Source organism: Salmo salar, chromosome 07, assembly GCF_965601325.2.
Source record: "Salmo salar chromosome 07, fSalSal1, whole genome shotgun sequence".
NCBI classification, from domain to species: domain Eukaryota; kingdom Metazoa; phylum Chordata; class Actinopteri; order Salmoniformes; family Salmonidae; genus Salmo; species Salmo salar.
The window spans coordinates 62,676,108-62,691,038 of record NC_138297.1 but is presented as its reverse complement, the minus strand read 5'-3'; the positions used below and the strand labels follow the sequence as shown (position 1 = coordinate 62,691,038).

The 14,931-nt window shown below is 42.7% G+C and overlaps 1 protein-coding gene across 1 annotated transcript in view; it reads right to left on the bottom strand.

Moving 5' to 3' along the window:
- Positions 1 to 14,931, bottom strand: part of LOC106609796 (protein kinase C-binding protein NELL2) — a 115,013-nt gene that overhangs the window by 78,211 nt on the left and 21,871 nt on the right. Inside the window, exons 4-9 of the mRNA XM_045722361.2 lie at positions 12,670 to 12,843; positions 8,745 to 8,841; positions 4,517 to 4,589; positions 4,179 to 4,261; positions 3,501 to 3,629; positions 1,123 to 1,225 (exon numbers count right to left, since the gene is read on the bottom strand). Of these exons, the coding sequence (XP_045578317.1) occupies positions 1,123 to 1,225; positions 3,501 to 3,629; positions 4,179 to 4,261; positions 4,517 to 4,589; positions 8,745 to 8,841; positions 12,670 to 12,843 (659 nt within the window). The remainder of the gene's footprint in view (positions 1 to 1,122; positions 1,226 to 3,500; positions 3,630 to 4,178; positions 4,262 to 4,516; positions 4,590 to 8,744; positions 8,842 to 12,669; positions 12,844 to 14,931) is intronic.

The window sequence follows — 14,931 nt, the reverse complement described above, 5'->3', positions numbered from 1 at the left end:
GCTGTTCGTTATGAAGAGAGGATAAAGAGAGAGACAGAGAAGTGGTGTAGAGAAGAGAGAGAGACAGAGAAGTGGTGTAGAGAGGAGAGAGTGAGACATAAGTGGTATAGAGAGGAGAGAGAGAAGTGGTGTAGAGAGGAGAGAGAGACAGAAGTGGTGTAGAGAGGAGAGAGAGAAAGAAGTGGTGATCAGAGGGGAGAGAGAAAGAAGTGGTGTAGAGAGGAGAGAGAGAAGTGGTGTAGAGAGGAGAGAGAGAGAAGTGGTGTAGAGAGGAGAGAGAGAAAGAAGTGGTGTACAGAGGAGAGAGAGAAGTGGTGTAGAGAGGAGAGAGAGAGAAGTGGTGTAGAGAGGAGAGAGAGAAGTGGTGTAGAGAGGAGAGAGAGAAAGAAGTGGTGTACAGAGGAGAGAGAGAAGTGGTGTAGAGAGGAGAGAGAGAGAAGTGGTGTAGAGAGGAGAGAGAGAAAGAAGTGGTGTACAGAGGAGAGAGAGAAGTGGTGTAGAGAGGAGAGAGAGAGAAGTGGTGTAGAGAGGAGAGAGAGAGAGAGAGGTGGTGTAGAGAGGAGAGAGAGACAGAGAAGTGGTATAGAGAGGAGAGAGCGAGACAGAGAAGTGGTGTAGAGAGGAGAGAGAGAAGTGGTGTAGAGAGGAGAGAAAGAGAAGTGGTGTAGAGAGGAGAGAGAGAAAGAAGTGGTGTACAGAGGAGAGAGAGAAGTGGTGTAGAGAGGAGAGAGAGAAAGAAGTGGTGTACAGAGGAGAGAGAGAAGTGGTGTAGAGAGGAGAGAGAGAGAAGTGGTGTAGAGAGGAGAGAGAGAAAGAAGTGGTGTACAGAGGAGAGAGAGAAGTGGTGTAGAGAGGAGAGAGAGAGAAGTGGTGTAGAGAGGAGAGAGAGAGAGAGAGAGAGAGGGGTGGTGTAGAGAGGAGAGAGAGACAGAGAAGTGGTATAGAGAGGAGAGAGCGAGACAGAGAAGTGGTGTAGAGAGGAGAGAGAGAAGTGGTGTAGAGAGGAGAGAAAGAGACAGAGAAGTTCTGTAGAGAGAAAGTGTTAGAGAAGGAACAGGAGAGGACTGTGTTGTGCAGATGTGAGAAGAACATGGCATGAGAAGGATAGCTGTTGTTACTCACGCTGACACTCTTTGCAGCACGTGCCTGGTACATAGGCAGGGGCGGAGTCAGGGGGACACTGGGGAGGGGGGCAGGAGATGGTCTCACACTGGACTGTACCATTCTAAAGGAATGAAACAAAACAGATGTTATTAGTATGAAGATCTATGATCTCCAACCTGGACTGTACCATTCTAAAGGAATGAGACAAAACAGACATTATTAATATGAAGATCTATGATCTCCAACCTGGACTGTACCATTCTAAAGGAATGAGACAAAACAGATGTCATTAGTATGACTGTCACGTCCTGACCAGTAAAAGGGGTTTTTGTCATTGTAGTTTGGTCAGGACGTGGCAGGATGTGTTTGTTTTGTGTGTTTCGGTGTTTTGGGGTTTAGGTTCTATGTTGTCTATTTCTATGTTTATATCTATTTTTCTATTTCTATGTTGGGTTTTGGCAATGACCTCCAATTAGAGGCAGCTGGTTGTCATTGTCTCTAATTGGAGGCCATATTTAGTTGTGTTTGTTTCACTTGTGTTTGTGGGTGGTTGTTTTCCTGTATCGCCTGTGTTGCCTTACGGAACTGTTTAGTCGTTTTGTTTAAGTGTTATCTTTAAATAAATTAAAAAGATGAGCACTTTACCCACTGCGCCTTGGTCCAATCCTTACAACGCGCATGACAATGACGATCTAAACTCAGCAAGAAAAGAAACGTCCCTTTTTCAGGACCCTGTCTTTGAAAGATAATTCATAAAAATCCAAATAACTTCACAGTTCTTCATTGTAAAGGGTTTAAACACAGTTTCCCATGCTTGTTCAATGAACCATAAACAATTAATGAACATGCACCTGCGGAACGGTCGTTAAGACACTAACAGCTTACAGACGGTAGGCAATTAAGGTCACAGTTATGAAAACTTAGGACACTAAAGAGGCCTTTCTACTACCTCTGAAAAACACCAAAAGAAAGATGCCCAGGGTCCCTGCTCATCTGCATGAACGTGCCTTAGGGATGCTGCAAGAAGGCATGAGGACTGCAGATGTGGCCTGGGCAATACATTGCAATGTCCGTACTGTGAGACGCCTAAGACAGCGCTACAGGGAGATAGGACGGACAGCTGATCGTCCTCGCAGTGGCAGACCACGTGTAACAACACCAACACAGGATCGGTACATCCGAACATCACACCTGCAGGACAGGTATCGGATGGCAACAACAACTGCCTGAGTTACACCAGGAACGCACAATCCCTCCATCAGTGCTCAGACTGTCCGCAATAGCCTGAGAGAGGCTGGACAGAGGGCTTGTAGGTCCTACTGTAAGGCAGGTCCTCACCAGACATCACCGGCAACAACGTCGCCTATGGGCACAAACCCACCATCACTGGACCAGACAGGATTGGCAAAAAGTGCTAATCTCTGACGAGTCGCGGTTTTGTCTCACCAGGGGTGAGGTCGGATTTGCTTTTATCGTAGAAGGAAGGAGCGTTACACCGAGGCCTGTACTCTGGAGCGGGATCGATTTGGAGGTGGAGGGTCTGTCATGGTCTGGGGCAGTGTGTCACAGCATCTTCGGACTGAGCTTGTTATCATTGTAGGCAATCTCAACGCTGTGCGTTACAGGGAAGACATCCTCCTCCCTCATGTGGTACCCTTCCTCCAGGCTCATCCTGACATGACCCTCCAGCATGACAATGCCACCAGCCATACTGCTCATTCTGTGCGTGATTTCCTGCAAGACAGGAATGTCAGTGTTCTGCCATGGCCAGCGAAGAGCCCGGATCTCAATCCATTGAGCTCGTCTGGGACCTGTTGGTTCGGAGGGTGAGGGCTAGGGCCATTCCCCCCAGAAATGTCCGGGAACTTGCAGGTGCCTTGATGGAAGAGTGGGGTAACATCTCACAGCAAGAACTGGCAAATCTGGTGAAGTCCATGAGGAGGAGATGCACTGCAGTACTTAATGCAGCTGGTGGCCACACCAGATACTGATTGTTACTTTTGATTTTGACCCCCCCTTTGTTCCACATGATTCCATTTCTGTTAGTCACATGTCTATGGAACTTGTTCAGTTTATGTCTCAGTTGTTGAATTTTGTTAAGTTCATACAAATATTTACACATGTTAAGATTGCTGAAAATAAACGCAGTTGACAGTGAGAGGACGTTTATTTTTTTGCTGAGTTTATGTTTTAGTATGAACTGAATTTAGGAACGCACCGTATGTCTTGATCTCTGGGATCAGGAGAATCACATAGAGTTGATGTACTATAGATTTTTCAGACACAGGTTATGGTTTTCCATTTAGTGCCGTCTTAACTGACTTGCCTAGTTAAATAAAGGTAAAAAATTAAAATAATTAAAAATGTTTTTTTTAAATATCTAAAAACAATCTTACATAGCAGGAACAGTTCCTGCATCCGTCTGTCCATCCCTCGTCCTCCCTATACAGCACTCCATTCATACTGCAGCTCCTCTCACAGTAACAACCATCCAGACCCTGCATCTGCTCCTCCGCACGCGACAGCTGCACACACACCAAAACAAAGATACAGAGTTAGTGTGTGTGTGTGTGTGTGTCAGCCTACAGTATGTGCGTACAAACATTTTTTGGGGTCAATAGCCCGTTGTTACGGTCTGCTTTTTAACTAAATATTTATTCAACAACCCAGGGTTGCAGGACAAGGGAACCAGAGCCCAATAAACCACATGGTGACAGAGAGGCTCCATGTGTTGCAGTAAAGAACAGTAAATGGATGTTCCCTCACTTACCGTCTGTGTGAATGATTCATACACTTATGCCTTGTACACTGACAGAACATCAGGCGGTGGTGTACACGGCTGAGCAGCTGTCCACAGCTACACCATTACTCTACACTACTGTACATTACACAAAGTAGGAGTTGTAAGAAAAGCTAGCATTTCGACCAGAGAGACACAACAGAGGGTGAATCTCAATCGTCTACAAGTGGCTTCCTCTCCTCTCCTCTTCAGATCAATGCAGATGAAGGAAAGAAGACAAGGAGAGGAAACCACGGTAGACGATTGAGGCACCCATTGTCTTATACTATAGTACCTTGCTGGAGGTCTTGGCTAAGACATCCTGCAGCTCCATGATCTTCTGTACCAGCCCATGGAAGTCATTGCACGTGGGACAAGCTGAAACACAGGTAAGTCATGGTAATGTAATGTTGGCATGATAGTTCCATTGTCAATGTCCATGTAACTGTACTGGAAAGCATATTAGAGCTATACTGTAAATGCATGTGTAGCTGATGTTGCCTTTTGTGGGCATCTCATTTTAGATGCAGAGTTTCCAGACTTTTATAGTGGCTGTAAAATAATGCACATGTCAGCATGTTAACTTTAGAGTTTCCAGACTTTTATAGGTACTAAATGTAACTGTTCTCTTACTGCGGTTGAGGTCTGGACACTGGGAGATGTAGCCTTGAGGCATGACGACCAGCTGAACATCCTGCATTATACCCTGTAGAAACAGTAAGAGACGGGAGGAGGGAGAGAAAGGGAGAAGGGGAGAGAGGGAGAGAAAGGGTTATATAAGGGGAGAGAGTTTGAGACGGAATAACAGAGAGAGAAAGGGAGGAGAGAGAGAGAGGTTGAGACAGAATAACAGAGAGAGAGAGAGAGAGAGCTATATCAACGAATTGGCGCGGGCACTAGAAAAGTCTGCAGCACCCAGCCTCACCCTACTAGAATCTGAAGTCAAATGTCTACTGTTTGCTGATGATCTGGTGCTTCTGTCACCAACCAAGGATGGCCTACAGCAGCACCTAGATATTCTGCACAGATTCTGCCAGACCTGGGCCCTGACAGTAAATCTCAGACCAAAATAATGGTGTTCCAAAAAAGGTCAAGTCGCCAGGACCTCGAATACAAATTCCATCTAGACACCGTTGCCCTAGAACACACAAAAACTATACATACCTTGGCCTAAACATCAGCGCCACAGGTAACTTCCACAAAGCTGTGAACGATCTGAGAGACAAGGCAAGAAGGGCCTTCTATGCCATCAAAAGGAACATAAAATTCAACATACCAACTAGGATCTGGCTAAAAATACTTGAATCAGTCATGCCCTTTATGGTTGTGAGGTCTGGGGTCCGCTCACCAACCAAGAATTCACAAAATGGGACAAACACCAAATTGAGACTCATACAGAGTTCTGCAAAAATATCCTCCGTGTACAACGTAAAACACCAAATAATGCATGCAGAGCAGAATTAGGCCGATACCCGCTAATTATCAAAATCCAGAAAAGAGCTGTTAAATTCTACAACCACCTAAAAAGAAGCGATTCCCAAACCTTCCATAATAAAGCCATCACCTACAGAGAGATGAACCTGGAGAAGAGTCCCCTAAGCAAGCTGGTCCTGGGGCTCTATTCACAAACACACCCCACAGAGCCCCAGGACAGCAGCACAAATAGACCCAACCAAATCATGAGAAAACAAAAAGATAATTACTTGACACATTGGAAAGAATTAACAAAAAAACAGAGCAAACTAGAATGCTATTTGGCCCTAAACAGAGAGTACACAGTGGCAGAATACCTGACCACTGTGACTGACCCAAACTTAAGGAAAGCTTTGACTATGTACAGACTTGGTGAGCATAGCCTTGCTATTGCGAAAGCCCGCCGTAGGCAGACCTGGCTTTCAAGAGAAGACAGGCTATGTCCACACTGCCCACAAAATGAGGTGGAAACTGAGCTGCACTTCCTAACTTCCTGCCCAATGTATGACCGACCATATTAGAGACACATATTTCCCTCAGATTACACAGATCCACAAAAATTCGAAAACAAACCCAATTTTGATAAACTTCCATATCTACTGGGTGAAATTCCACAGTGTGCCATCACAGCAGCAAGATGTGTGACCTGTTGCCACAAGAAAAGGCCAACAAGTGAAGAAGAAACACAATTGTAAATAAAACCCATATTTATGCTTATTTATTTTCCCTTGTGTACTTTAACCATTTGTACATCGTTACAACACTGTATATATACATAATAGGACATTTGTAATGTCTTTATTCTTTTGAAAGTTCTGTATGTGTAATGTTTACTGTTAATTTGTATTGTTTATTTCACTTTGTATATTATCTACCTCACTTGCTTTGGCAATGTTAACACATGTTTCCCATGCCAATAAAGCCCCTTGAATTGAATTGAGAGAAGTTGAGACAGAATGACAGAGAGAGAAAGGGAGGAGAGAGAGAGAGAGAGAGAGAGAGAGAGAGAGAGAGAGTGGGAGAGGTTGACCTCAGATCATATCTATGCAGGATGAGTTAGCTTAGCTGAGCTCCACGAGTGTGTGACGTTAGCTGACAGTTGGAATCACGAGAAGCTGATGAGAGAGAAGTACAGAACCAGCTACCTGACAGTTGGAATCCCCAGTGTATTTATACCTGTGTTCTGTTTGTATGTTGCCAGTTTGTTTTGGTTCATCAAGCCTACCAGCATTTTTTCCCGTGCTCCTCTCTGTCTCTAGTTCCTGTTTTCTAGCTTTCCCGGTTTTTGACCATTCTGCCTGCCCTGTGCCTGCCTGCCGTTCTGTACCTTGGCACACCACCATGGATTACTTACCTCTGTCTGCCCTGACACTGAGCCTGCCTGCCGTTCTGTACCTTGGCACACCACCCTGGATTACTTACCTCTGCCTGCCCTGACACTGAGCCTGCCTGCCGTTCGGTACTTTTCGGACTCTGTTCTGGACTACTGACCTCTACCTGCCCTTGACCTGTCTTTGCCTGCCCCCCTGTTTTTGTAATAAACTTTTGTTACTTCGAAATTGTCTGCATCTGGGTCTTCTCCTGAGCCTTGATAATGTGAGGTTTAAGCTCTGGCATGTCAATTTACACACTCACACTCTGAATGTGCTTGGCTGTTTAACATAGCAGTCTGTCTATTATGACCAACAAATACATATCACACCATACTAGAGATTAACACCGGTAACCTGGATCCTGGGACCACTCTTCACATTTTCCCATTTCTTTAAAATGACAAGACCCGGGAAATTATAATATCTTCCCCCAATGTGGCACTACTGCCATTCCACAAAATGCACAACATTATCCAAACAGGTTGTCATGGAAGCCTTTAGCCTAGCGTATTAACTTCACACAAAGTTACCATAAATTCTAAGCAAAGCACATGCATAATGGACACTGCCGGACTGCACGCGAGACCTGAATGCAGTTTAGAGTTCTCATCAGAACTGAAAATTAGATCCCGGTCTGACCCAAGCCCAGCGAGCTGAAGCCCGAGCCCAGGCTTGGTCCATCATCACAGAAATTAAATGAGCCAGATTTCTAGAAAACAACAAGCTATATTGATTTAAACTGGTGTTGAGAACAACGCGGCGGAGGCGGGCGGCAGCGTGAGGAGACGAGGAAACGGTCATTAGGCCTAGAAAAAGCGCAGAGAGGAAAACTCACTTTAGTGATAATCAACTGAATGTGGAAAAATATTGGAATAAAGTCGGCTAATGCAATTGAAGGCATGTATCAAATTTTTGCTTGTATTGAAACTCCCAAAATCCTATCCAACCGTTATACTAATTTAAAGCAATGGTTGTGTGTGGTCACATAGATTAATTTCAGCGCAGTTTTGATTGGGACAGAGCCATCGTGCTGCTTGAGACAAGCCAGGTGTCACGTCCTGACCATAGTAAGATGTGGTTTTCTATGGTAGAGTAGGTCAGGGCATGACAGGGGGTGTTTTGTGTTTTTCTATGTTTTCTATGTTTAAGTTCTAGTTTTTCTATTTCTATGTTTTTTATTTTGGGTTGATCTCCAATTGGAGGCAGTTGGTCCTCGTTACCTCTGATTGGAGATCATATTTAAGTAGGGGTTTTTCTTCCTGGGTTTTGTGGGTGATTATCTTTTGAGTAGTGTTTGTTTCTCTCTGCGTCACGGTTTGTTGTTTTGTAAATTCAGTTATTTATGTTTTGCAAAGTTTCACGATTTAATAAAATGTGGAACTACAACCACGCTGCACTTTGGTCCGATCCTTTCGACAGCCGTGACACCAGGGGCATAGCCGCGGGAAGTAGGGGTGCTGGGGGTGCCCTCCCCCTGTCGACAAAACATAATCATCAACTCGATTTTGACGAACAGGATATATTCTGTCATTCGTTGGAGGTTATCTAGCAAGCTTAGCAACTTTGGTAATTTGACTTTTGTTAGAAAGTTTTTATGATTTGACAATGCTATAGCCTACTTGTGGTGCGCTCTGTGCGTCGTGAGCGCACTCTGTGTTGAGAAAGCCTATGCCTACTGCTGAAATGCGCTGAATTAAATGAGGAACATGATAATGCTCAGAATTTATGAATGGCCTGTTTCACAATTCACAACAATGTCATTGGCGACTCTATCATTACTGAATATCTGTTTCACTTGCTGTGAAATCTTTACATAGTGGCGCAGCCAAGCCGGCAATGTGGCACAGCGACAATCTTATTTGGGGAGAACCCTGGCATAGTGACCGTATCTTGGTTTTAAACTCTTCAAATGGGCACTTCCAATTTTTGCGGTATTTCCCAGAACTCTCTGGATACATTTTTATCGTAATGAAACTTAGTCGATTTTCAGGAAAATATGAATCCCTTCAACATACCTTGAAGTATCCATGGGCCTGGTTCCTCTGTCCGAGCCAGATGGTGGTGTCAGAGGGAATATCCATAGACGGATTCTCTATCACCCTCTCATAGATCCTAGAGGACAAGAGGAGTACAAGGTGATACTATACTGTTTATACACAGAACATACTGCAAGAGAGCATACTGTTTATACACATAATATACTAGAGGATAGAATACTGTTTATACACAGAACATACTGCAGGAGAGCATACTGTTTATACACATAATATACTAGAGGATAGAATACTGTTTATACACAGAACATACTGCAGGAGAGCATACTGTTTATACACATAATATACTAGAGGATAGAATACTGTTTATACACAGAACATACTGCAGGAGAGCATACTGTTTATACACATAATATACTAGAGGATAGAATACTGTTTATACACAGAACATACTGCAGGAGAGCCTACTGTTTATACACAGAATATACTAGAGGATAGAATACTGTTTATACACAGAACATACTGGAGGATACAGTAGAATGCTGTTTATACACAGAACATAGTGGAGGAGAGCATGCTGTTTATACACAGAACATACTGCAGGAGAGCATACTGTTTATACACATAATATACTAGAGGATAGAATACTGTTTATACACAGAACATACTGCAGGAGAGCATACTGTTTATACACATAATATACTAGAGGATAGAATACTGTTTATACACAGAACATACTGCAGGAGAGCATACTGTTTATACACAGAATATACTAGAGGATAGAATACTGTTTATACACAGAACATACTGGAGGATACAGTAGAATGCTGTTTATACACAGAACATACTGCAGGTGAGCATACTGTTTATACACAGAACATACTGGAGGATAGAATACTGTTTATACACAGAACATACTGGAGGATAGCATACTGTTCACACACAGAACATACTGGAGGACAGAATACTGTTTATACACAAAACATACTGGAGGATAGAATACTGTTTATACACAGAACATACTGGAGGATAGAATACTGTTTTTACACAGAACATACTGGAGGATAGCATACTGTTCACACACAAAACATACTGGAGGACAGAATACTGTTTATACACAAAACATACTGGAGGATAGAATACTGTTTGTACACAGAACATACTGGAGGATAGAATACTGTTTATATACAGAACATACTGGAGGATAGCATAGTGTTTATACACAGAACATACTGGAGGATAGAATACTGTTAATACACAGAACATACTGGAGGATAGCATACTGTTCACACACAGAACATACTGGAGGATACAGTAGAATGCTGTTTATACACAGAACATACTGGAGGAGAGCATACTGTTTATACACAGAACATACTGCAGGAGAGCATACTGTTTATAAACAGAATATACTAGAGGATAGAATACTGTTTATACACAGAACATACTGCAGGAGAGCATACTGTTTATACACAGAACATACTGCAGGAGAGCATACTGTTTATACACAGAATATACTAGAGGATAGAATACTGTTTATACACAGAACATACTGGAGGATACAGTAGAATGCTGTTTATACACAGAACATACTGCAGGAGAGCATACTGTTTATACACAGAATATACTAGAGGATAGAATAATGTTTATACACAGAACATACTGGAGGATACAGTAGAATGCTGTTTATACACAGAACATACTGGAGGATACAGTAGAATGCTGTTTATACACAGAACATACTGCAAGTGAGCATACTGTTTATACACAGAACATACTGGAGGATAGAATACTGTTTATACACAGAACATACTGCAGGATAGAATACTGTTTATATGCAGAACATACTGGAGGACAGCATACTGTTAATACACAGAACATACTGGAGGATATAATACTGTTTATACACAGAATATACTCAAGAATAGAATACTGTTTATACACAGAACATACTGGAGGATAGCATAGTGTTTATACACAGAACATACTGGAGGATAGAATACTGTTTATACACAGAACATACTGGAGGATAGCATACTGTTAATACACAGAACATACTGGAGGATAGAATACTGTTTATACACAGAACATACTCAAGAATAGAATACTGTTTATACACAGAACATACTGGAGGATAGCATAGTGTTTATACACAGAACATACTGGAGGATAGAATACTGTTTATACACAGAACATACTGGAGGATAGCATACTGTTCACACACAGAACATACTGGAGGACAGAATACTGTTTATACACAAAACATACTGGAGGATAGAATACTGTTTATACACAGAACATACTGGAGGATAGAATACTGTTTATACACAGAACATACTGGAGGATAGCATACTGTTCACACACAAAACATACTGGAGGACAGAATACTGTTTATACACAAAACATACTGGAGGATAGAATACTGTTTGTACACAGAACATACTGGAGGATAGAATACTGTTTATATACAGAACATACTGGAGGATAGCATAGTGTTTATACACAGAACATACTGGAGGATAGAATACTGTTTATACACAGAACATACTGGAGGATAGCATACTGTTCACACACAGAACATACTGGAGGACAGAATACTGTTTATACACAAAACATACTGGAGGATAGAATACTGTTTGTACACAGAACATACTGGAGGATAGAATACTGTTTATACACAGAACATATTGGAGGATAGAATACTGTTTATACACATAACATAATGGAGGATAGAATACTGTTTATACACAGAACATACTGGAGGATAGAATACTGTTTATATACAGAACATACTGGAGGATAGAATACTGTTTATACACATAACATAATGGAGGATAGAATACTGTTTATACACAGAACATACTGGAGGATAGAATACTGTTTATACACAGAACATACTGGAGGATAGAATACTGTTTATACACAGAACATACTGGAGGATAGAATACTGTTTATACACAGAACATACTGGAGGATAGAATACTGTTTATACACAGAACATACTGGAGGATAGAATACTGTTTATACACAGAACATACTGGAGGATAGAATACTGTATACACACAGAACATAATTAACTATTACTCATGCAGATAGATGACACAATGTTTGTATTTTACATTCCATTAGGATAAATGTTACAGCGTCATTGTGCAAAATAATACGCAGCATCATCAGGATATGTATGCAACAAAAGTTCAACATTCACCTTCTGCTACCATTTCTGTCAAGCCGTCTACACATACAGTTTGACCCATACGTTCGGTAAATCCAACATATGCACCACACAGAACACACTGCAACTGCCTCTGCAACGCTGTGCTGCAAGGCAAACGCAGCGTTTCATTGGAAATGAATGTCTTTCTGGTGTACCAAAACGCAATGACGCTGTCGCTGTGTTCGAAGCGTAAAGCACTGGTACCCTAAAGGTATTCTCTCTCCCTCCATTCACGACAACCCTTACTGCTCTCTCTGTATCTCTCAATTCAAGTGCTTTATTGGCATGGGAAACACATGTTAACATTGCCAAAGCAAGTGAATACACTACTGTTCAAAAGTTTGGGGTCACTTAGAAATGTCCTTGTTTTTGAAAGAAAATCATATTTTTTGTCCATTAAAATAACATCAAATTGATCAGAAATATAGTGTAGACATTGTTAATATTGTAAATGACTATTGTAGCTGGAAATGGCTGACTTTTAATGGAATATCTACATAGGTGTACAGAGGCCCATCATCAGCAGCCATCACTCCTGTGTTCCAATGGCACGTTGTGTTAGCTAATCCAAGTTTATCATTCTTTCAAAAACAAGGACATTTGTAAGTGACCCCAAACTTTTGAACGGTAGTATAAATAATAAACAAAAGTGAAATAAACAATAAAAATGAACCGTAAACATTAACATTAAACTCTCTCTCCCTCTCCCCCTCCAGTGCCCACACTCACCGGTTACAGTCGACGTGCAGCACCACGTGGGAGACACTGAAGGCCACAGACAGCTTGTGCCAGTGGTCGTCTGCCAGGGAGTAGGGGAACACCTCAGTGTGTTGCCGCTGGTCCCTGGTACGGTAGTGGAGACAGATCTCATTATGCTGCCCACTGCTCTCCAACTCCAGATACCTGGATAACAGACACACAGTAAATACTCAATCTATTAGTATCTGTTAGAATGGCTGATGCCTGAGAGGTAATGGCAGTAGGTTTTTCCTTTTGGACATCGGTGTTGAGACTACTATGTTTCTGTGGTACATCGTGTCATCATTCAGAGCACTAAAAAGTAGGACTGAAAAGCTGCAGGGAAAAAGCTGCAGACACATTCAAACAAGTAAATCAACAGTCGTTGCATTGCTCTTAAAACTGCAGGGACTACAGTTGAAAACACTTCCAAGAAAGAATTCCTCAATTACAGAGGAGTTTACAGAGGAGATTACAGAGGAGTTTACAGAGGAGTTTACAGGGGCGGAGGAGTTTACGGAGGAGATTACGGAGGAGATTACGGAGGAGATTACGGAGGAGTTTACGGAGGAGTTTACGAAGGAGTTTACAGAGGAGATTTACAGCGGAGATTACAGAGGAGATTACGGAGGAGTTTACAGAGGAGTTTACAGAGGAGATTACAGAGGAGATTTACAGAGGAGATTACAGAGGAGATTACAGAGGAGTTTACAGAGGAGTTTACGGAGGAGTTTACGGAGGAGTTTACGGAGGAGATTACGGAGGAGTTTACGGAGGAGTTTACAAAGGAGTTTACAGAGGAGATTTACAGCGGAGATTACGGAGGAGGTTACGGAGGAGATTACGGAGGAGTTTACAGAGGAGTTTACAGAGGAGTTTACAGAGGAGATTACAGAGGAGATTTACAGAGGAGATTACAGAGGAGTTTACAGAGGAGTTTACGGAGGAGTTTACGGAGGAGTTTACGGAGGAGATTACGGAGGAGATTACGGAGGAGTTTACGGAGGAGTTTACAAAGGAGTTTACAGAGGAGATTTACAGCGGAGATTACGGAGGAGGTTACGGAGGAGATTACGGAGGAGTTTACGGAGGAGTTTACAGAGGAGATTTACAGAGGAGTTTACAGAGGAGATTACAGAGGAGATTACAGAGGAGATTACAGAGGAGTTTACGAAGGAGTTTACAGAGGAGATTACAGAGGAGATTACAGAGGAGTTTACAAAGGAGTTTACAGAGGAGATTTACAGCGGAGATTACGGAGGAGTTTACGGAGGAGTTTACGGAGGAGTTTACAGAGGAGATTTACAGAGGAGATTTACAGAGGAGATTTACAGAGGAGATTTACAGAGGAGATTACGGAGGAGTTTACGGAGGAGTTTAGAGACGAGTATTCATCTCTCTGATTAGAACACCCAGTCAGAGTATTAATCTCTCTCATTAGAACACCCAGCCAGAGTATTAATCTCTCTGATTAGAACACCCAGCCAGAGTATTAATCTCTCTGATTAGAACACCCAGCCAGAGTATTAATCTCTCTGATTAGAACACCCAGCCAGAGTATTAATCTCTCTGATTAGAACACCCAGCCCAGTCTGCTCTCAGCCTGGTCACTCTCTCTCTCTCTCCAGACTGCTGGAGCTAAAACTACACCTGCACCGACATTACAATCTACTGGGTTGGGTGGAAATGGCACCATAGACTCCAAATCTGATAGCACTCGGAGAGTTGGTGTGGGACAGACACACACACACACACACACACACACACACACACACACACACACACACACACACACACACACACACACACACACACACACACACACACACACACACACACACACACACACACACACACACACACACACACACACCGCTCCCCCCCCCCCCGCCTTCCCCGCGGTTTCATACATGATCCTATCACTGCAGCTGCTGTAATCCACATCTTAAACATCTTACGTGTGTGTGTGTGTGTGTGTGTGTGTGTGTGTGTGTGTGTGTGTGTGTGTGTGTGTGGTGTGTGTGTGTGTGTGTGTGTGTGTGTGTGTGTGTGTGTGTGTGTGTGTGTGTGTGTGTGTGGCATGTACACTCCCTTATCACTGTGCTTCCTTATTCCTTCTGCTTCCTTATCACATCAAACTAATCCAGCTACTGCAAGACAGTCCTACTAGGATTGAATCTGTCTGTCTGTCTGTGCGTGTCTGTCTGTCTGTCTGTCTGTCTGTCTGTCTGTCTGTCTGTCTGTCTGTCTGTC